The sequence below is a fragment of the Oryzias melastigma genome, linkage group LG23 (assembly GCF_002922805.2).
Source record: "Oryzias melastigma strain HK-1 linkage group LG23, ASM292280v2, whole genome shotgun sequence".
NCBI lineage: Eukaryota > Metazoa > Chordata > Actinopteri > Beloniformes > Adrianichthyidae > Oryzias > Oryzias melastigma.
In genome coordinates this window covers 12342507-12366965 of record NC_050534.1, presented here as the reverse complement: position 1 = coordinate 12366965, position 24459 = coordinate 12342507, and the positions used below count along the sequence as shown (strand labels likewise).

Below are 24459 nucleotides of genomic sequence, written 5' to 3'. Positions count from 1 at the left end.
AAAAAAAAAAAAAAAAACAGATCCGATGTTGTGGGATGCAAAACCGCGGAGAATGGAAGTCAAAGAGAGTTTGGAAAAAGAAGAGAGGGGGGGAAAAAATAAATACATTACAAAGTGATTGCAGCTTCTGGATTACAAGTAATCATGAGTTCAAACACAATCAAAATCCTCTTCTTGTGATTGCACTCATGCAGGACATGTACAGACTAGTCCAGCAACAGATATATGCACAGCAACACTCGTTGTATGCATATATAGCAACAGTACACACAGTACCAGGATTAAGCAGGGTGTGAGTAGGACTTTTTTTTCAACATGCAGGTAAAATCCTTAGTAATAGGCAGTTATATTAAATAAATACTCAAGTTAACAAAAGCTTAGCAGATTTATCAACTCTATTATTAAATATTTCTATTGGTATTATTTATATCTCAACACCCTTTACGACCTATTCTGCCCATAACCTTTTAAAACTGAAAGATTAAACCAACACATTTTATTTTTTAAACAATAAATAAATAAAAAATGAAATATTGAAACAATTATGGTCAACTTATTGATGATTAAACCCTTAGAAGGCTGGGTGCAACTCTGCTCGACATGAAGCTTCCAACTACTAAGTAGGAAGCTTATGCAGCAAGTTTCACCTCACACTACTACTACTATTTATTTATAGGTCATGTAAGCAAGAAAAGTCTAAATAAAAGTGCAACAAACGAAACAGACGGCTGCTAACAGACAAATAATAAAAAGAAACAACAGTGTGAAAGTAAGTAAAGCGAAACAGATAAGATCAGCATTCTAAGGGTTTATTAAGTTCAGATGTTGATCTCAGGATGTTGATCCAGTCTAGGCAGGAAATGACAACAAATGAGCTAATAAATAATACCGAGCTCTTTAAAACGTATAAAACCAAACAGGAGGAACCTAAGAACGTTTCTACACGGTTACTGTGCTCGGTTCGTCTAAGCCCTCGCACTTTTGTTGTATGTTTCTGTGTGTTTGTTCATACAAATCAACAAAGTCTTTCATTTACATTCAATTTGTACTTTAAATTGCTACTACAGTACCTTTCATTTACAAAACAGATCATTTCTGTGGTTTAAATCTACATTTTATAGTGCTCAGAATCAATGCGACTTTGGATTTGCATGATGGAAAGTCAAGTATACCGCAGGTGAAGTATACCCATACAAACACACATTTCTCATATACATTCATATATGAACATACAGACAAAATACATACTTACTCATATGCACAAAATGAACTGAATAAACCACATAGACACAGAAGTGAGGGCTTAGACTCATAAAGTTTGAACTTTGAAGAGCGTCTCAAAGACAACCACCATTGCACAACGTGCGGTTAATTGGACCAAAAAAAATTATAGATCGAATGTCAAAACTCAAAGGAAGATCTACTGTAATGAATACTGTAATGTATCGCATGAACTTGATAATGGCAGACTGTGAGACTCTCTGGAGGATCTATATTTCTTAAGGGTGTTTAAAAGAAAAGAAAAAAAAACACAATGACATATAAGCTTCAGCTGGGAGACCAGGTAAGCAGGGTACAAAAACAATGGGGATCGGTGTAACTGCCTCTGGGTCAAATTACTATTATAATCAGATTCAAATGCTGCTGGGGTATTTTTACTGACATTTTTTCAATAGTAGCCACCGGTGGATGACATTGCAAGATTAGAGCTGTTTATGTTTTAACCATCACTAAACTGATGGCTTTTTAAATGAGTGAATGAAACATCATTCATCAATTAACTTGTTCATCAATAGGAAACTGATTTTAAATAGTAACTGACCCAAAGGTCTGTTTCTATGGTCTAAGCTGATACCAGAGGGGGGTTAGCAGCCTGCATGGCCAGCAATGACTCGTGGTATGTCATATCCAGTTGGGCTGGTACCACCCCTCCGTGCCGGGCCCAGGTACTCTGCATCAGACACTCTAGCGGAGTTGGGGGCTTCCCTCCGAGTGGTTGATCAGTCGATGGTGTAGGGGGGAAAAACGTTTGCATCGAAGGCGGATGCCCTTGGGGGTCTGTGTGAAGTACGCCCCCCGACGGCTCGTACTGTGCGCTGGAGGACGAGCGAGGGATGGTCTGAGCATCGGAGGAGTCAAAGGGTGGAAGGAGAAGAGGTGGAGGCGGTGACTGGAACTCTCCGGCATCAGAGGAGGTCATTGAGTCGCTGGACGGTTCCGGGCTTTTGTCCTTAGCGGCCATGCCAGCATGGTGAAGAAGAAGACTCCCAGGAGGTAAGGGGAGCTCTGGGCTGATGTAAGCGTACATCTCCTCAGTCACTGGTTGGAGGCGGCTGTATGTTCCTGAACCTCCAGATCCTGTCCCGGAACTGTCCTCCAAAGGGAGGTCCATGGAACTCCTTCGAGCTCTGTAAACTCTGGACGCAAAGAGGTTTGGATCTCCAGCGACAGATGCTGCAGCCACATGAAAATCAAAAACGCTTCCGGCAGGTGGAGGGGCGTCTGGCATCACTGGAGGTGGGAAGGACGCTGACGAAGCGTGCGGTGGAGGAAAGCACCCGTCGGATGATGACGAAGAGACGGAGCCACCCGCTGACGTGTTCATTGGAGGCACGGATGGAGGTATTGGGCTGTGTGCGCTCATTCTTTGTAAGATGTGAGGGTGCAAAAACCCCGGTTGGGGTGGAGGGCCAGGATCAAAACCCAAACTAGCAGCTGCAGCTGCTGCTTGCATCTGATGATGAAAACTTAAGTGGCTAAGCTGGTGTGCAGTCACTGGGTACGCTCCATATGCCATCGCTTCATAATGGTCCAATAAGGCCGCTTGATTCAGACTCAATCTCCTCACTGTTTCTTCATGCTCCGCTCTTAAGTCTTTATATCCATAAAAACTTGAGTCAGATTGTCCCGGCAGACGAAGAGGTTCTCCGACAGCAAGTCTCGGAGCAGCATAATTGGGGTTGACCATAAACAAAGAGGGAGTCTCTACTCCTTCCATACCAGAAAAAGGGTGGAGACTGCTTCCATAGCGAGGGTACGCAGGCTGAAAGTGTCGGGTGTGCGCCTCGAGGATGGAGGTGCTTTTACGTCTTTGGGTGTTGTAGCCCTTCGGGGGCCCGGAAGGGGGAGGCGAAAAAGAAACGGGGCGCTCGGGAATCGATGGAAAGAAAATGCTTGGAGGATCTGGGAGATTTGGGAGAGGGGTGCTCGCCCCCGCGCCTCCTCCGCCCGAGCTCGCTCCTCCAGTGAAGGGGTGTGGCATTGAATGCTGCTGTGACAATGAGATACAATGGATTTCAGAATGAGACTCAAGGAAAAAATGACAGAAAGAACCACAGAAGAGGCCCACAAGAAATGGAGAAAAATATGAAAGGAGAAGAAAAAAAAAGAAAAAAAGGTGTTTATTCACAAATTAAAAGAGCAAATCCGACAGAAAGGGAACTACTGTTTTTCTAAAGATGGCAAACAGTAATAAAGCAGGCAGAAAAGAGAAAAAAAAGGTGATTACGTAAGTTTACAAAATTAACAGACGGGTACAACTGTAGCACAACCAAACCACAGAACCAAAAAAAGAGAGAAAGAATAGGTGGATAAGAGGTAAAAATAGAAAGACAGACCAGCACATGCTGTTTTCTATCTTTACAATATCCAAATCTAGATGCATCTTCTATCAAGAAACGTCTTTTTTTTTTTAAACCTTTCTTAACCCTCAAATTAGGTCGGTCAAGCTTCCAAACGGAAGTTGGAAAAGCTAAAGCTACTATTCAAAAAGCAGGCGGTCACACTGATTTATGCCCCACACTTCTATAAAGACTAACATTAGAATGTGTTCTTTACTTAAAGTCCCACTCCGATTATCTTTTATCCAAAAAAAATTGTTCCCGGTGGTATTTTTATTATGATAATAGCCAAAATCAAAGGACATAGTTTCTGCAGAGCGGCAGTAGTTAATTAGAAATTAACCTCCACGTTAGACTGTTTCAAGAAAGCCTGTCCTCATTTCCCATCATCCCTTTGTTTACACTCTCTCCTGCTAGCTTACGGGCCCTCACAACCCCAGCCTAGCATTAGCGGTACCACAATAATGGCGAGTAATCTCAGAGTAAACTACAGTTTTGGGGCCAGACGGCAAATCGAACGAGCAAAACGAACGCACACATGGATCTTTCTGTCTGCGGGTGGATGCATCAGAATGGAGCAGAGCAGAGAGCTTGTGACCCGCCCACTTTAGCACCTACGTCACAAATAAAACCTTTTTCTAGCAACATTTTTTCATCTGCTCTCGATTCACAATTTGAATAAAAAATATGCATAAATTATAAACTTAATTTTCCTTATATTTGTTCCCCGTCATGACAAAAATGCTAAAAATTAATTTGGAGTGGGTCAACCATATTTTTTTTCACATTTTAAAATCTATCTCAGTGATCTTTTAACTATGATAATGAAGCTTTTAGCCATTTTAAGACATGTTTTATGCAGAACGGCAGTAGCTCATTTGAAATACAATTCTGAATTGTGGGCGGGGCTGTTGACACAAATCAACCCCGCCCCCTTCCTGTCACTGAGGGCTCTTTTTGAGTGCTCACTGGTCTACTTATAGCTACAAGCTAACATTATCAGTGCAAAAAATATCTAAGAACAATATTGGATCACTCCAGCTGTACAGTTTTGAGCCGGAATCGCAATTCACCGTGAGCCGGCCAGTTTGGCAAGCCCATTTCAGTACCTGCATCATTAGTCTGAGCATTTTCAAGCATCCAAGTTTCTAATTAAACTCGATTTGAATTAATAAATACTCAGGAATGCAGTTTTTATTGTAAATAACAAAAGAAAATTTTCATTGGAGTGGGTCTTCAAGAAACTTCTTATTTTTTTTATCAAAAAGCAGTTTCCCTTGAAGCAGATGCACGATATATTAGAATTTTTGTAACACGGAGTACAGTCACGGCCAATAACAATCTGTTTTCAATGTGAACACGATGGCCTACAAGAGGGAAAAAGAGAGATAAAGAGAGGCTGATGCAAAAGGGACAAACAAAACAACCGCTCGAGTCCTGGAGACTCCTGGCCTCACATGTTTGAGAAGTTCTCTTCTAATGCAGCTGATGCAAACCAGCTGACTCTTATCAGACTTCTAAAGGGCCTGTCAACAACCTTTTTTTTCTTAAAGAGAATAGTCAAATTCAAACAATTTCTCCTAGTGATTTTCATGTCCATTAAAGTCACCAGATAATAGTATGAGGGAAAAGTACAGGCAAAAACAGGCCCTGCAGAAATCTGTCAAAAATGCTAATCCCTTTGGCAAATTAAATAAGAAAAAAATCTGTTAGTGGGGTAAGATAAACGGTCTTAACAAAAATTCGTATTTTAGGAAGAAAATTATTTTTTTTTAAACTAAGATTATTTTGGTCTTGAAAAACTTTTCCTTGCAAGACAGACATTTTCTTTTTACTTTCTTACGATTCTGATTTTGCAGTGCAACTTTGTTTTTGTAAAGGGATGAAAAAACTGAGACAAGAATCTATGAAACCAAAAAATGTGATAGACTGGTTACATAATTTACTTTCACAAAGGATGCTCTGGTGCTTTCTGTGTTTAGCGACATAACCAAAGAAGCCCCAAAGCTCTTTGCTATTAATAGCATTTAGAGAACTAAACCATCTCCTAGCACGATCCTTACAGTCTCACTTTAGAAGAATTTCTATGATTATAAATAAAATTCCACTGGACCCTGTGTGATTTTGGAGACCTGTCAAACATGCAAAGCAGGAAATGCTGATATCCAGTAATGCTAAATACATTTTTTGATTCAAATATGCAAATTTAAAAGTAGCAAGTGAGAGAAATGGTTGTTTTAGTTTGTACCTTTCGGTGAGAAAGTTCTTCCTGCTTAAAAATCTTAATTGTGTAAATTAGATTGGGATTCAGGTAAGTTCTTATGTGTAAGATAAACAAAACTGAGAACTATAACAAGCAGTAAAACTTCAGTTAAAACAGAATATTGTTTCATGTGCATTAGTTTGTTTTTTAAATTTGTAACTCCAGATAAACCCCTCCTCTTTTTCTCTCTTTTCCCTCTCTTGGGTTTTCACCACCACTGGGGACTACGTCTGTGAACCTACAGGGGTGGAGAACAGGGCAGGTAGACTGGCCCTCCGCTGTCTGGCCCCGGGCTGAGAAGAGGCTGAGTGAAGGGGTAGGACAGCCTCCAGGGCCTTGGAGAGGCGCCCAGCAAAAGTGTCCCCCTCAGGTGAGAGGGGTGTGCAGGGGGGTGTGGTGGAGGTGTAGGAGGACAGGTCTGGAGGAGGTGTGGCAGGCTGTTTTGGAGGAATGGCCGAGGATGAATGGGGTTGAGAGAAAGAGTAGGAAGACGGGGGCACGCAAATAGACATGCTACGATTTCGATGGGGGCGTGATACAGGCTGCAGGCCAGGGGGAGGAGATGGAAGGAGGGAGGATCAACATGAAAAACAAAGACATTTCAAAATAAAAGTAAAATTACTTTAAAAGCAACACAATAGTAATAGTGGAAAAAAGCTGATAAAAAACAGGTTTTAACTTTTCAATTTGGTTAAAAAAACACTTGATAAAAGCATATTAACAAATGCAGTGAGCTGTTTTAAATCACAATTCAGAGGTAAAATATCAGAATATTACAGTCATTATTATAAAATATATTAAAAAAAAATCACAAACACAATAAAAAACATGACTACATAAAAATATCTATGAAGATACCTGAAAGAGATAAAGAATGACAACAGCAAAAAAATTATAAACAAAATAAACATGTTAAGAAAAACAACTTTTGATATGTCATAAATCCTGAAAAAGTTGCTTCACCTGAAAAACATTTTTCTTTTTCCGACGGAAACATTAACCACCTGAATATAAGATATGGCCACATCTATTATATCTAAAGCTACGTCCACACCGCCTTCAAGCGTTCAGTGTCCATTTCCAAAGAAAAGTCTCTGTAAAGTCATGTAAATCCGTGTTTCCACTTACTACACTTGCATTTCTACAACCGTTTTCAGTAAAAATAAAAAATGTATTCAAAAATCAATCAGGGACTTGGATTTGGTATTTTGGATGGTGCCACTTTTAACTCATAGGAGTGCCAACTGTTTGAACATTAATCATAGAGGAGAAATTAATAATTGCAGTTTATGTCCGTCTGGAAATCTATGACCCCAATTTTTTCATATATCTGAATAGAACTGTTAAGGAAAAAACCTGGAGCAAAATTTGTGACATTTTGTGGCGGACATGAACTAGTTAACAGTAGCTAAAAAGAAAAAAGAAGAAGCCATGTGCTGAAAGTGCATTTTTGAATGCGTGTCAAATGGCCGGTGTGAACGAATAACCTATTTATGTGTCCTTAAGAGAGAAAAATTTTACTTTATTTATTTTAATATTCAACCACTGCATGTGTAATCTAAATGAGTGATTAAAGCCTTATATTTGGTTTGTATAGACATAAATGTCATTTTCGCCTATAATTCAATTGATAGCAACAATTTCAGCAACCATTTACCTAATAAAAGCACTCCAAAACTGATACAACAAAAAATGTAAAAGATCATAGGAATGCAGCTTAAATATGGAGAATTAAGCAAATAAATTATAATGGGCAATAAAAGTACAATAATTTATAGGATGAGATGAGGAGCATAAAAAAATGATAATGTGGCTACAAAAGAGGTGATAAAAAGGTAACATAAAATATGATATTTTATAGATGCTGAGAAATGAACAGATGATTACCAAAAACAAAAAGGTTGCCTGTTGTCTGGCAAAACAAGAAACCACCTGTGCATTACCTGACTGATCAAATAAGTTGAGTTGAACAATGCATGCTTTGTTTGAATGAAAACTGTCCTTCTGATGATTTTTGTTTATAAGGTAAAGTAAAATAAAAAAATGGGAACATGCCATACTTTGTGTATTAAGTTTGGGTTCGCCTTTAAAACACTGCACTGCATCTCACTTCAAACCGGTCACACATCTTTGTCACGCCAGTGAGGAAAAGAGGGATGGCCGCTCTACCACAGCTGTGAAACGACCGCCGTGACTTACCATTGACTGGTGCGGCTGGGGGTAGCATGGATGCTGCTGTTGGGCACAAGAGGGTGTCGGGGGGTATGGGGTCTGGGGCTGGGAGGGGGGTTGGGACGACGGCAGGCTACTGTAGGACATGGTCATCTGTCCTGGGTGGGGGGAGTCCGGGGAGAAAACGGAGGAGCCGCTGTCCACGCCTCCTTCGGCTGAGGGCGACACACACAGAGAGCTTTTGTTGTCTCTTCTGTAATGACTTCAACAGACCTCAGTGACACACAATCAAAGGAAGGAGTACTTCAGAGTCAGTTCCAGGGCGTTTTCTGGTAACAGGCAGAGAAATTGTGGGCACATGTGAAAACTGTCAACAACAAGGAGACCACGTTTCTGGGAAAAAGCAGACAGTGCGGCTCGTCTCTGGTGTTTGCACTGTGATTCTTTGCGTTTTTCGAAGTATTAGTTGAGTTTTTTGCAGTTTAATCAGGGGGTTGACTTATACTCAGGAGCAACTTATATGCGATTTTTAAAAAATAAGTTTAGCTTCATAGATATATCTATTATTTTTCCACCAACAACAGCTAGAGAGAATTGTAGGTCAGTAAAATGTCTGAGAACGATCTCATGAACCCAGACATGGAGACGTGTTTACTCAGACTTTGATAGAATTCTTCACGATAAATAAACCTGATTTCTTAACGGTCTCTTCTATGCATTGTTAATGAGATCAATGCTTCCATGTAGCGATAAGAATAAAGCTTGACAAAATTATGCATTTTTTTGTCTCTTGCGACTTATACTCTGGAAAATATGCTACATATTATCTAACTGTGAAAAATATAAAGAGCACATTTATGCTGGCTTGCGCTCCATTCTCACATGTGACGGAGGTGTTGGTCCTCTGGCTTCGTAGTTGATGATGTTCTGCTTCTGTCTCATCCGCCTCTGCCTGCACACACAAAAGCACAAGCTAATATAAGCTAATTGTTCAAACTTTATTAATCAAAGACATTTCAGAACCTGGATGCTGTTTGACATGGAATTTTTCATCAGCAACCAGGATCTCCAACTCTTTAGCAAACCTGTGTCTGTGAAGCTCTGAATGACTCTTGCTGTTCCGCTTCCCGTTTTCTCTTCTCCTGCTCTTCTCGTACTAGCTTCCTCTGCTCCCTCTTCTTCCGAATCAGAGACACTCTGTCCTTGATGGCCTTGGCCATGGTCTTATGGTCAGCCTCAGCAACATATCCAGACTCAACCTGGAGGTAAGGCGAAAACACAAAACAATTTTACTTTACTACATTTTTTCTTAGCCGTGCACTTCTGTGAGGAAAACGCTGCCCGTTTCTGCCTGTTCTATTGTAAATAAAACCACCATCATTCCGGTCTATCTAACAAACATACCATTTCCTGAGCCACATCTTCTGGAACATCTCGAATCAAGTCAAAGGAGAACTCGATGGCTTCGTTGTCTTTGTATTTGCCTGCAAAAGTTTAAAAAAGAACAATTAATCAAGATTTTTTTGTAGCCTTACATTTATTTTTCAGCCTCCTTGTTTTTGGAAATTAAAAAAATAAAATAAAAATAAGTTCAAGATATCTCACCTTTTAACTTTTTAACATCTTCTATCCTGAGCCAAAGTTTAATAGCAATCATTTCTCCATCGTCCTCTTCTGCCAGTTCAACCCTGACCCCCGTCTCCTCTTGGAAGAACGCATGGTTTAGCAGAGTCTTTATAGCATACCTGGAAAGTCATGGAGCTAGAGTTATACAGGTAGACTTTTCTCAATTGAAGTCTTAATTAGTAAAAGAAACACTAATTAGAAAAAACAGATAGGAGTTTGAGTTGGTATAAACCTTTTAGCAAAGTTTAAGACTAGATTTTTTACAAAAAAAGCTCTGCTTTCTAATGGTCACAAATAGAACTGATGAGGAGGCATTGACAGAGTCTTCAAGATTTCATGCCGCTGTCCAATTTTTTAAAATCTTTGGCGTCGTTATGAACGTAGATGGCCGCCCGGAGACATTTACACATCGTTCAATCGGAGCTGCTGGCCACTAAGGTTTTACGTTTTTAAAAGCTCAGTGGCCACCGTGTAAAACGCATTGATCACAAATGCTGCTGCCTGGCCACCTTCCAAATTTACTGAAAAACTTGCATTTAATGCCCAGCGGCATTATGGGATATGTAGTCCAAGGGAATCATCAATTTTCAATCCACTAAAACGTAAAATGAATTATTTGATTTGCTAGAAATCCCAACATTCAGATATTATGCACGATGAGGACAGATCTTTTTTGCAAGCTTGTGTCTAATTTTGGATGTGGAACCCAAAGTACTGCCTGAAAATGATAAATATAAAGCTTAAAACAAAAGAAGCATTGAAGCTACGTTGGTAAACTTTTGAAAGTTGGTTGACTACAGACATAAGCTCCTGTTGGATGTGTTAGTATTAGAAATAATTTAAAAGTTAAAAACATGGAAGTCCTTTATCATGTTTGTTGAGGGTTTGCCTTTTACATGAATGAGAAAGTAGTTAAGAGGATTACTTATAATTAACGCTAATCGGACTTTAAATGCTGCAGCGCTGTATGTTTACTGATGTACTGATACTTTGTAATATTTAATTTGTATTATTTTGTATATATAATTTGACACGTAATGTAATGTTTAATTATTTTTGTCTGTATTGTTTGTATATGTGTTTTATATTTTTTGTATATTTCAGGCATTCCACTGGTTGGCATAACTGTGAAATCTATTTTTGTGTTGGTACAAATCCCTTTTTCATATGCTCAATGTTTGTTAAAATTGAACATCTTTAAATAATGTTCTAAAAAAAAAGATGAATATAAAAACTTTTTTATAAAGGTTAAAAAGCGTTGCCAAAATCTTCAGAAATCCATTTATATCAACATAAATGTTCATACTTTGGTTGTTTTTGTGACTCACCTCTCATCCTTGTTTGTTCTGATGCAACCTTCTATAATTTCCTTCACCTCAGGAATGGCGACTTTGTCAAAACTGGCCGGCTTTACTCCCTACACAAGAAAAGAAAGCAACAAATGTAAAGAACCTTTAGGAAACACAAAGGAGGAGGTGAAAAAAAGCACACAAAGAGCAGTTATTTCTCCCTCTTGTGTTGTGTAGGCACGTCTTACTGTGACAACACGTATATAAAAGGAAAGAGCTTTAAGTTTCTCAAACACGTTTCCTTGAAATCATTACTTTGTCATCAAAAAAAAGTTTGATTTTCATCTGCAGAATTAAACCAAAAAAAAAAATAACACTAGCTTTAACGTTTGACGTGAGGTGGAACAAAATGTCCAGCAACAGTTTGACCTCAGGGTTAAATTCCACATAAAACCAGTTGAAAGAGTAGATAATGAATTCCAGTCTTTTAGAGCCAGTTAGGAACACTGGAGAACATTTTCAGCAGTTTCTAGGCGGACATTTGTAAAGAGGAATCCATCTAAAACTTCAAATTCAAAACAATAAAAAACATTTAAAACCTTTCAGTGGAATATTTAAAACTCAGATAGTAAAACTGTAAATGTACAGTGTTTTATGTCTTATATCCTTTATTAAACGATGATTAAATTCAGATAGAAAGCTTTCTTAATGTCTTGGAAATGATTAAGAAATGAGTCCAGTTTTAAATATCAATATGTTAATTTATAAAAAAGGTTTTATCCGTGATTTGTTTGCTCCTCAAATCTATCCTCTTGATCAAATGACTTAAAAAAAATCAAAAAAAAGTTCAACCAAATCAAATTTTATCAATACCAATTAACCATTTCCACAAATCATACGATGAGAAATTCAGGCTAACAAATTCAGAAAAAGACAATTTATCCAGGTACTAGTTAAGACGTTTCAAATATTTGTGATATACATGACTTACTTACCGACGGAGGATTCAAGTAAAACCCGCTTTTGTCTACACTAGCTGACTGACAGACGAAATGACCACTTCCCTCTGCTCTCCCTTCACTTTTGCACTTTTCCTCCTTGGTATGTTTTTCTCCTGGTACCCCACCATTATATAACAACCCCTATCTCTGTCACACACATACACACCCAGATTCCAGGGCCAAATGAAGTTAGGACTGATGAAGGGAGTAATGGCATTAAGTCTGACAGGAGAAGGGAGGCACGGAGAAGAGGCTAAATTTTTGTTAAATAAGGTTAATTGGGAACGGGGAACGTTCCAGAGACCATGACTCATGTCAACAACTTGTTTGGTTACGGTATAAGGCGATAACATGCCATGCAGAACACACAACTAACTCTATAGTCTCACTATAAGATAACGTAAACAAAAGATTTTCCACAGAAAATGTGAAAAAATTTGATTAAATTGACTTTTATATCCTGTTCTAATGCTGTTTTCTTTCAAAGTGGCTCACTTTAAATCCATTTATGTATCCAGTTGCTTTGATGCATCTAATTGGATGCAGCATATGATCTGAAATGGAATCAAACTCAATTCTGATATAATTTTAAAGCTTTTTATACCACATAACATAGGGATTTCTGAACAACTTCCAGCAGAATAATTACAAAGTGACTGAAGTCACACTCCGTCTAGAAGACTGTAGTGAAGGAATGAATGGTGAACAATGGACAGGATGGAGACAAAAGGATGTTCCACACTGGAAAAAGCTTCTTGCAAAAAAGTTGTCATTACAGTAACTCAGTCATAACTGAGGCTTATTATCAGTAAGGTGTACACTGATCTGTAAATTCCTTCTTCTGGTGTTGCTTAAAATGCTTTGTTGCATTCTGCTTTCATCAGCCGACATAACCATTCTGCATGGCTCCTTTAAGAGTTATGAACTGATAAAATAAATATCAAACAGCTTTTGGAATTGGAAAAAATGTAAAAAAAAAGAAAGACGAAATAAAAAAAATGACATCATGAGCTTAATCCAGTGGGTTCTTCATGCTGCCGCCTAACTACGGGCCTCCCTGTGAAAGCGGATTGCTGTGGCGATCGGATAAGCCGACAAAATTATTGTATTTCAAAAAAAAAATCAGGTAACCAAACAAAAAAAAAAACAACTGATTTATTTGAGCTGTAACACATAAAACAATAAATAAGTTGCACAAAAATCCCCTAAACTTGAGCTTGGTGCCTCAGCAAGATAAAAACTTTTATCGGATATAATCAAATTAACCAATAAAAGTGAAACCAGGGCTTTTGAGGTGATATTAATGGGAAAAGATAATACCTATAAGGAGATTTATAGAAAAGTGGTCAGTCTATAGAGTTATTATGGAAGACACAGTTTATCCTTTCATGTCTGCCTGTGCTTCCTTGTAGAAACACCTTCGATAAAACTAATTATTTTAAAGAAAATCTGACAAAAGATAATGTTTCATACAACCAATTCATCTCAGCTTTTGGAAAAAACTACATTGATTTCTCAGATTGATCTGTTATCCTATAAGAAGCCACACTGACCTCATTTTTAACATGAGCTTTTCACAGTTTTCCCTTCTCCTAGGAGGGAAAAAACACCATCACATGACCAGATGTCCTACAATTTATGCCAAACTTGTTAATAAAGTTGATAAACAAGTGAGACAGAGAAGGGATGGAGATTAACACTCAAATGAAGGTTGCCGTGACCCTGAAACTCTCTAGGCACAGGACTTACACTGGTTACCCGTCTGTAGATCTGGGCAGCATTTTGACATTCAGAATAGGGATACTCCGAGGTAGCCATCTCCAGCATGCACATCCCAAAGGCGTAGACGTCTACGGATTCATCATACTTCTCCTCATACATCTCTGGAGCCATGAACTCTGGGGTACCTTTAAAAAAATAAAAAATAAAAAAAATGAACAGCTCTTCCAAATTATTCCCAAAAAACTACAAAGACATAAAAACAGTCAAAACAAATCATATTTTAAGTACTTGTGTTACTCCAATTAACAGTAGAAAACTAATTAAGCATATAATAAAAAAGAAAGTATTCCAAATAAGCATCGAAACCCACAAACTTGAGCAAAATATTTGTTTTTCGTGGGTATTTCTTCCTGTCTGAACACTCACTAATCCCTACAAAAAGGTTATGAGTCACCTCAAGGGCAGGATGTGTGTGTGTTTGTGTACAAAAAGAGCATCAGTAAGAGCATACCTGTGGTCAGCTACAAAAACAGTGACTGTAGATTGTGTCACTTTAATGTCTATTTAAACATGTGGTAAAGTTAGAAGTTATTGCTCAAGCAACTCAAAATATGGCGCTTTTTCCATCTTTCCCTGCAGGAAAACACGGATCTTCTTACCTATAACGCTCTTGGCAAAGGAAGCCCTTTTAAGCGTAGCCAAACCCAGGTCTCCTATCTTCACCGAACCTGTTGGTCCTGTGATGAAGATGTTGTCACATTTCAGGTCCCTGTGAATGATGGGCGGAGCTCTGGTGTGCAAGAAGTGAAGGCCTTTGAGGATTTGTCGGCACCACGAGCGCAGAACCTTGATTTTCATCACCTTGAAGCGCTTCAAGTAACTGAGGGGACAAACACATTTTCTATTAGAGATTATGGAAAAAATGAGGAAGGAATGTGTACGTTTTTGACAGAGCAGAAATGGACTGAGTCAGGTTAAACACAGATCGACACCTTCAGGTGATCAAGGGTCCACCTGGTTTTCATGCTTTTGGAATGTGGCAGGAAACGCTGCAGGAGTGCAGGGCACGGCAGAACAGAGATGTCAGTGTGAGAGGTGCTGATCTCCAGAGTACGGCAACATGCTGCAGTGAACACAGCCTCGACTGTCACTTTGTGGTGACTTTTTCTAGACTGGATGTAATTGATGGCAACACTTTTATGTGTATTTCCAGCTGCAACATTTCAACTTTATCTTGATTTGCTAGCAAATGCATCTTCAACGGTATCACAGGAGGCAAAGTAAACTGGTTCCCAAATGTTTTTCCGTGTGAAGTATATTTTTCATTCTCATCTGTTTTATGCATTTGATTGAGTTCCACGATGGTGAGTCAAATTTGCTCCTGGTTCCAGATGTAAAAAAAAGCCGACACCTGACCTCTGAAACCTGTTTTTTCGTTCATCCCTTGAATAAAAGCAGCATCGGAGACCCTGGTTCAAGCACCACTCACGGCCCCAGACTGTAGCCAGCTGTTCGATTAATGCAACAGCTGCAAATCCGTCGCAACTAAGGAGCTGCGGCTCGGATGACTTTGGACAATCATGAGCTTGCTTCTGACTCCAACCAATCTGCTCATAGATTCCGACTGCCAATTGTGTCTTTTCCAGCAATCTATAAAAGCAGTGGTCTTTTGATTATGATTAAATTAGGATTTCTAGGACACAGTTTCTGTGGAGCGGCAGTAGTTCATGTGGAACAACCCCGCCCCCTCTTTCCTTCCCCCTTGCTGACTCTGTTTAAGCAGAGTAGGGAGCTTGTGGCCCAACCAGTGTATTTTCTATGTAACTAAGCTCTTTTCAAATTTGATTCACAATGATTTGAGACAAAGAAATATTTAGACATTTAATTTTATGCTTAAAATATGTCCTCCATCATGGAAAAAAATGCAACAAAAATCAAATTTTCATTCTAGTGGGCTTTTAATCCAAATATATTTTACCTATTTTCAGAGGAAAAACTCTAAATTAGTTAAATTCTAAAGTTTATTGCGAAAAAAATTCTAATTATTCATTTCTAAAACAAAAAATAAATCAGAATTTAGTTATGAAAGGCTAAAGTAGAAATGCGTATCGAGTCTGATGATACGTATCACGATACACGTGTCACAATGTAATACATATCCCAAGACAACAACAAAGATAATATTTCATTGTTTTTTCAAAGGTTAAGAATAAGAAAAAGATTTAATCTGAGTATTAATACACCTTTGACATTAATAAAATAAAATGCTAAAATACCTTTTATTTAATAATTAGAACATGAATCAAAACGCAAAGATTGGGGTTCAAACGGAAATCTAAAGTAAGCCACTGAACTGGATCTATGCTTATAAATAATTAATTAAATGTCATCTTGGCAGAATTTTAAATTAATACAAGTATCGCCAAATAAAGTATTGTGATATTTAATTTACATTTCCCTACTATAAAGAGTAACAATATGGGGCACAACTAACTGATAAGTCAATACTGGAAATTAAAATTTGTACTTTTTATGAAATAAATCATTTCTGATTCCAGCAGATTGAAGTTTTATCATGTAAGAACTGCAGAACTAATTTGATGTAATTAAAAAACTAAAACAAACCTTTCAGACTCTTGGTATTGCAGACTGATCCCTTCCTCACAATGAACTTCAGTAGCAGTTTGAAACCATTTTTCGTCTCCATCCCATCTTTTACTCCCACATATCTCTTTAAAACCCCTCACGTTGAGTCCCTTTCCTCTCTCCTCCCCACCTCGCCTGTCTCCTTTGGTTGTTTTTTTTTTTCTCTCTGTAGTTTTGAAGTCAGAACGGTGCTGACAGACGAGCTAAAACCCCGTGGCATGCAGCTATGGAGAGACAGCAGAAAGTGTCTCTGAGGCGCATACTCTGTCATTTCAACAGATAATTCCAACGACTTCATGTAAGTAGTGTTTGTATAAATAGGGATAAATGTACACGATATGCATCCTCTATTTCACACACGTTTATACGCACAAACAAAATGACTTTATACTGTGAACCCATGCTGGTCAGAATTTTCCATCTTCACCTTGTTTCTCCCCCCCTCCCTTATCAGTGTTCCTCCTCATGTCGTCTCTTTTCTTTTTCCACCACCTCGGCATGCAGCGGTACCTCTCCCTTCTGAGTGTTTGTCTGGACAACAGCCAAACCCCTGTGCAGCGTTCATAATCCCACATGCATGCGCTGGATGGAACCGCAAAAACAGGTTCCTGTGGATGAAGTATCGTTTGCTTCTATTTTCTGCGACAATAAAAATATAACTGCTCAATAAAAAAACAAAAAAAACAAATGTGGTGAGAAAGGAATGATGGTCTAATGTTGTACAAAACTAAAGTCATTTTTTATGTGGATCAGTTAAATGTATAAATATAAAGGAAATACTATTTATCTGCTTACTAAACTCACAACAATATGTGAAGACATTTTTTTGTTACATTTATTTTACTGTACAAGACTGCAGCACAAATCTGTGTGAATAAACTTCATTAAAGCAATTTTTAAAAGCCACCAGCGGAGGGCGCTATTGTCCTTACAAGTGCTGAATTATTTCTGTACAGGTGGGTCAATAGTTTGCTCTTCCACCTTCCTGCTTCTGACCTCTTGACTATTCATAGAAGTACTTGTGTAGATATCTCTCAAGTGGCTGATTTTTCTCCCTCACTCACTTCGACTGTACTCAAGAAGCGGAACATTCATCCGTCGGTCCACCTCGGTCATACAGCACACAGGAATGATGTCAGGAATGAGAGGAATCTGCAGCAGAAGCGGCAGCTGGCAGGTGGGCTGACGATGTCCCACAATGCATTGTACTCTGCAGGCCGTTCGCTCATCGCACACTCAGCCTTTTTAGTTTAACAATAGTTGAACAGCCACTGAAAATCAGCTGAAAATGCATATTAACAGTAACAACTAGCAGTAGAGACTGGGACCTTTTTAACATTTTGAAACTTTACTTAAAAATATTGACTGTACATGAGAACCGGACTGAGTGACCCCTCCCTCATTGCGTAATAAATGGGGGTCCTCACAGACTTCTATTGAGGAATAACCTGCTATTACTCAGTCATTCTGATCATTCATTGCTAATCCTATTTTTTTTTCATTATATTTGCTTCTTTAGTTATTAAAGTTATGAACTGGCCAATCAGATGCCTCAATAAAAGCATGTGGTGTCACATCCAATATTTGAAACGTTTGACAGATTTTGTGTATTTTCAAGTAGTAGGGATGTGGAGTTCCAAAAAGCTCACTCCTGATTGGGGAAAATGGTTGCCATAGAAACCTTGAGTCAGACAACTTGGACCAATTACTGCTTATTAACATCTTCAGGCTCAATAGCAGCAATGTAAGTATTGTGAAAAAGAAAAAAAATAGGCAAAAATCGGCTGGAATCAAGTCCTTCCTTTTATGGTTGATGCCACACTGTCCAGTTCTCCATACAGTCAATGATTAAAACCATTATCTATACCGTTCTGCAAATTCATACATCTCCATTAATAGAACAGGAAACACTGCTCGGTTGCACGACTTAATGACTGTAAGTAAAAAGTCACACAATTCCTCTGTGTGAATGTGTCTGTAATTATTTATGCAATCACCTGCTGCCCTGATATGGAGACTCCAATTATCGCTGAAAATCTCCCGGGATAAGAGTCCAGCTGTAACTACAGTACATGAAGCTAATGCTACTGAACAAAACATCCTGACTAGTTTTAAATAAATTATGTGTTGTCACCTCAGCTAACCTTTTTGCAGAAAGCTGTCAAAACAAAAGATGACATGCAGAGAAACACATCAACTCAGATTTGAGGACATTAAAACATATATTGGATAATTCCAGATATGCAGGAAACAAAACAACTGAAACTGACAGAAGTACAGCAGCAGGAAAGCAATGCAACCTTAAAAAAAGAAAAGCAATTTTCAGCATTTAACTGGGAACTTTTGGTTGAACAAAGTCTACAGTGCAGGATGAACCTTTGCTTTAGCCTCAGAGCAAACAGCTGTGATTCCATTACTTTTTATCTCTGTCACGCAGTCCAACTCAGGATGTTTATCCGTTTTGGTTCACCCACTGCAGGTTTTGCTTTTATCTCGTTTATTATTGCCTCCTCTGAGTTGCCAATGTGATTGACATTTCGCTGGTGCCGTTGGCTTTGATGCTACACTCCTTTCCTCAGTGCTTAAAGTACTTCATGGGGATTTTTGGGCAACTAAGTCACATGTTGTAATGAAACAGCTGGTTAATGCACTTTAAAATACTTAGTGGCCTGCTGGTTGAACCAGGGGCAAAAAAAAGAGTCTGGAAAATGAGTAGAGATGGAGGACCCTTTTTCCTTAAATTTTTTTCTTTTTTAGATTGTGTGCTCACACCGAATCTTATTCACAAACTACATAAAGAAGCATAGCCAGAGTTGATAAAACGTAGATTTCAAATGAACTTCCACTTGTATATACTCACGTTTTTAATGTGCCGGATGTCATGAGCTCCGTGATGAGAACGATGCATTTCTTCCCCTTGCAGGGTCCTTCCCAGGAGTCATAAAAGCGAACTATGTTGGGATGCTGGAGCCCCTTTAACATCCCCGCCTCCTCTTTAAAGCGCTGACGCTCCGACTTTGACAGTTTACGGTCCTAAAAGTGGGGGAAAGAGAAGGATAGACACATTAAAAAACGTAACATTTAAAATCAGAAATAGTTTAACAACTTCTTTTTAAGGGTGTTATTTGCTAGTCCTTAATATTCTCACTCCCAACTTGTCATATATGGATCATATATGGTCGTTTTTTGACATGCTGGCTGTTCCCATTAAATCAAGGATCAAGGACGCGGTAACATACACGGTACCGGTCCACGGCCCGGAGGTTGGGGACCCCTAATTTAATGGGAACAGCCTGTACATCAAAAAACGACGAGTTGGGGTCACCCAAAATGTCAAAAAGTGACGGGAAGGGGCCCCTAACCATACGTCCATATATGACAAGTTGGGAGTGAGAATGCGTTTGTTTGACCAACAACCCATAGCAATGGAATTATTGTGCTTTTATAGTCTGTTTTGCATGACAGAAATAATTGCAGAGGTACTAAAAACACCCCCCTTCCCCTAATTAAAAAGTTGAACTTATAGGCAAAACATTAAAATGATTAAAGAACGTTTGTTTCTAGGGAACTTAGCATCTCGACCTGATCTTGTCAGACATATTTAACAAGAGAATGTGGACGAAACTTTCTGGAAACATTTCCTACAATAGTTTTTTGGGATCTATTCCCAACAGACTAGGGTCCGATTCACACCCACCACACACAAACAATTAACCACTAATAAGTGATAATCACAAGTTAAATTTGCATCTGCTTACATGACATCTGGTTAATAGAATTTCAAGTCCAGGTGACCTGAAGAACAGCATCCCGCACTATAAAAAGTGTATCTTAAAATGTCTTAGTGGCTAGAGTTTCTCTCTTAAAAAGGGACAATTTTTTGACTTATTTCTAGGAGCTGTGTTATGGCAGTGTGCAACTGGAGTCAATATTTTTCACCTCATGCCACAAACAAAAACAGGTTTTATTGGGAATTCCATCTCTACCACTGATACCTCAGTAAAAACAGGCACTTTGAGAAGTGAGGGCAGGTTAGTTCAGCTAAGGAAATCTAAACACCAAGTTATCCAACCTGGGATGTTTACACATCATCTTTAATTTTAAGCAATGTGCAATGAAATTACTTTTATTCTGAAAAAAACAAATGGGTTTTTTCCAGCCTGTTTATGGTATTTAGGAAACAATGAATGCGCTTTGTGAACACCCCGTGTCTGCATGAGTTCATTTGTTTTTGTTCCAGAGTGAAGAGTTTCTTAATCTAACTGTAGATGACACATTCAGCACACCACAGCCCCAAAATAAACAAAACTGCAGTTGCCTGACGACAACAAAATAAGGCGACAAAGGATTTGAGCCCAAAATATAGCTGCAATTATACAGTCCTAAATTATGAAACAGCTCTTCCTAATTTGAAGTCCTCCATCCTCCGCATGTGGAGAAAACAGGTGATGCTCTAAAACTACAGTTTTATGAGATTTGAGAGATGATGACAAGCGTTCAGATTGCTTTGTAATGTCTGTGACCCTTTTAGAGGATGAAACTGCAGAAGAGTGAAGAGACAGCTGATCAAGAGATGAGCATGGGAAAGCAGCGTGAGTGCCTGGAGCCGTCGCGGCAGAGTGCACAGTCGGAGGACACCAGAAGTGGTAGCACTTTAAATTTAACTCTTTCTGAAATAGCTGCAGAAACTTCAAATCCAAAGCAAAAAAAGGACAAACTGGATGCCGTGCACCTATTTCAAGTGACAGCAAGGAGATTATCTCCATGGCAACTCACTTTAAAAAGGTTCAATGAGGACACAGTGACTATAGCTGGATTTTATGCCTTAATTTTGATTCCATAATAAGCTACTTCATAAAATGTAGGATTTTCACATCATTTAAAGGTTATATTTATACCTAATTGAAAGACCAGCATTTAAGGGTAATGCTTTGATCACAAGTTATACCGCAGTGAACTATAATATTTTGACAAATTTGTCCCAAAGATTTGAATGAACATCAAACCTCCACATAAACACGATCACCTTGCTCTAGAAACAAGAAAACCTTGTGAGCTCCCTGAAAGATGAGGAGATGGCGATGATGTCATTTTGTATAACCCCGGCTCTCATCTATATCATATGACTCCCGCACACACACTCTCTGAGGCACTTCAATCCAGACTGGAGCTTTCAGAAATAGTGCGTGATGGTCTATAACAGCTTATCCCCTTCATCCTGCAGCAACCACTTCCCTGATGATAGCCCATTAGCAACAGCCTCACAAACCATCAGTGAGTGTGTTCACTAGACCTTACTCCAATAGCCTTTGTCTCACATGTTCTTTTGGTCACATGACAATAGGCAAAAGTCACCTGACTGACAGGAAGCCAAGAGTCCTTTTCCCAGCAGCACTTAGAAAAGACAGACCGCCCATGTTACGGTCGAAACACCTCCCCTCCTGGCTCAAGTAGAATTTGGTGAAACCATACAAACATGTATGATGTCCTTTAAATAGTACATCGTTGTGTACGTGAGGCGGTTTTTCAAAAAGGTCTGGAATAGTAATCCATTATTAATGCCTTCCTCTTCCCCTTAATGCATAAATGAGCACACAAACACAGAAGACTTTATCACAGACTGTATATCTTAAAAGAAGACATAAAACCCCAAATTGATGCGAGGATGCAGGTATTTAAGGAAATAATTTGATCATCTTGCTTTGAGCTTCTCCCTCTCGCTTCCTTCCCCTCAGAGCTTCAAAACATCATGAGACTTGAGTTTTGCGAGACTCAAAAATATCCTCTCGCTTTACTACCCAAGCCCATTATGAACATGAACCCTTCACATCTAATCTGGTGTCGCTTTTCCAACACTTCTTCTCGACATAAGGGTTTCACGCTTCCTAATCCCAGTGTTCTCACTCCTTCCGAGATTCTCCATGAGCGTGGAAGAAAGCCCCTATACATTCTTTCAATAAGTGACAGCCTTATTCAGTCTGCCCTAATTCTGCTCTGCAACAACCAACACACACTGAATGATTCGCACTCAGACACACACCGGCAGTCGGTCGAGCTGGTTTGCTGAAACACAATAATGCAACAGTACTATGTGCTTTCTTGCAAAGGGGCTGAAAGCTGATATCCTCCCATCAGCTCGTGTGGGTCTGAATAACCCGCTGAGTTTTAACACTTGTGTGATCATCTGCTCCAGTGCTCTCTGGTTGGTTGCATCCCAACCAGCAAGCGGTGACCATACAGTAGAAGCAGATGGATTGAGGCGACAACAACATAGCGCTAGATCAGAAGTGCCAAATATACAAACAGACTTTCAAGAAACATTTGTTAGAAAGTCCACAAATAGAGCGGAGAAAAACTATATAGTATTAGATTCTTTGTGTCTTATGAATGGTCTGTTTCTAAGTCTTTCAATGATATTATAATGCATAAGAGAAAAAGATGTCTATAAAGAAAAAAAGAGGATGATTCTTAATTTTTCAGTGTGGTTTGTGTGGAAATCCTACGAATACTTACAGTACACATCTCCCTTACACCCTTTGCTTGTAGCATTTGTGTGCAGTCAGTAAGGGGCCGTTGCGCACACTTTTCTAGCAACTAAAACAGGGGTCTTGTGGCCCCAACCTTAATATGAAAGTTCAATGTCTTCTAAGTAGGGCTGCCACAAACGATTATTTTAATAATCGATTGATCACCGAGGTTGCATGGTGGCGCAGTGGTTAGCGCTCTTACCTCACAGCAAGAAGGACCCTGTTCAAATGCCGGCTCGGGGATTTGGGACCTTTCTGTGTGGAGTTTGCATGTTCTCCCCGTGCATGCGTGGGTTTTCACCGGTGACTCCGGCTTCCTCCCACTGTCCAAAAACATGCTTCATAGGTTGATTGGACTCTAAATTGCCCCTAGGTGTGAATGTGAGAGTGAATGGGTGTGTGATTGAGGCCCTACGACAGACTGGCTACCTGTCCAGGGTACACCCCGCCTTCGCCCATCATTAGCCGGGTTAGGCTCCAGCACCCCCGCGACCCCAAAAGGGAAGAAGCGGCCAAGAAAATGGATGGATGGATGGACTAATCACCGATTATTTTTTCCGATTAGTCGACTAATCAGACCATGTGCAAACTGGATGTAAAGCACACATCTTAACCATCATTAGCTTTAAACTAACTAAAAACTAGATATATAGCATTACCTGCGATATTGCTAGTGTGAATGCTGTAAACTGAATTTGGCCGCTGCAGATGCTAGTGCTGATAGTTGAAGATGCTGAAATTGATAGCTGAAACTAACAGCTGGAATCAGCGAAGCTAATAGCTGAAAATGCTTATGCTGATAGCCAGCTAAAATATTAGTTAAATGTGAAATTATCCTAAAAAACTAAAAAAAGCCTAAGTTAGCCAAAACAGCTAGCATGTAGCTAAAATATTAGCTAAACCCCAAAATAGCCTAAAAAACTGAAAAAAAACTAAGTTAGCCAAAACAGCTAGCATGTAGCTGAAATGTTAGCTAAACTGTGTTTGCAGCTCACTGCTCCTCCAGGGGATGAGTCAAATGTGGAGAATAAATTTCTAATAGGACTTCAACTGTCAAGACACAACAGAAGCAGCTCGTCTCTATGACTCTCCATGGGGCACAACCCAAAAACCCACAGCACCCAAATTTAGTGGCATCACACTCTACAATTCAGCAGATTCTTTTTCTCTAACCATCTGGTTGAATAAATCAAAGCAAAACTAAATAAAAATGTTGGAATTCAAGTGCAATGTGAACAAAAAGAAAGCCAAAGAATGCAAGACAAAGAATAACACTGAAAGTGATGGGCTGTAAGAAGAAGACACGTATTTATCTTGGTTTTCATGACTTTTCCCATCCAAATCTTAGAATATTTTGTGCAACCTACTCTTGTTAGGTTGGCCTCTGACCCTACATGAATGCAGGTCTGTATACTGAGAGATACAGAGGGGGTGAGGACCTGGATTACCTTTTTGGCTCCATGAATGAGCTGGTTTGTTTCTGTGTACTGTAAGTACCCCCTGCATAGGGTGCTGTGAATGTGCATATCTGTTTTGTTCATGAAAACCGAACTGCTGGGCTTCTTTAATGTGTAGAGAGACCCCCACGTCGCT

The 24459-nt window shown here is 39.2% G+C and overlaps 1 protein-coding gene across 1 annotated transcript in view; it reads right to left on the bottom strand.

The window, feature by feature from the left end:
• wnk1b (WNK lysine deficient protein kinase 1b) overlaps positions 1–24459 on the bottom strand; it is a gene marked incomplete in the record, with an annotated part of 82127 nt that overhangs the window by 27275 nt on the left and 30393 nt on the right. Inside the window, 10 exon segments of the mRNA XM_036210266.1 lie at positions 1856–3271; positions 8083–8270; positions 8938–9007; positions 9141–9314; positions 9460–9539; positions 9661–9800; positions 11010–11098; positions 13721–13878; positions 14353–14573; positions 19200–19372. Coding sequence (XP_036066159.1) covers positions 1856–3271; positions 8083–8270; positions 8938–9007; positions 9141–9314; positions 9460–9539; positions 9661–9800; positions 11010–11098; positions 13721–13878; positions 14353–14573; positions 19200–19372 — 2709 coding nt within the window.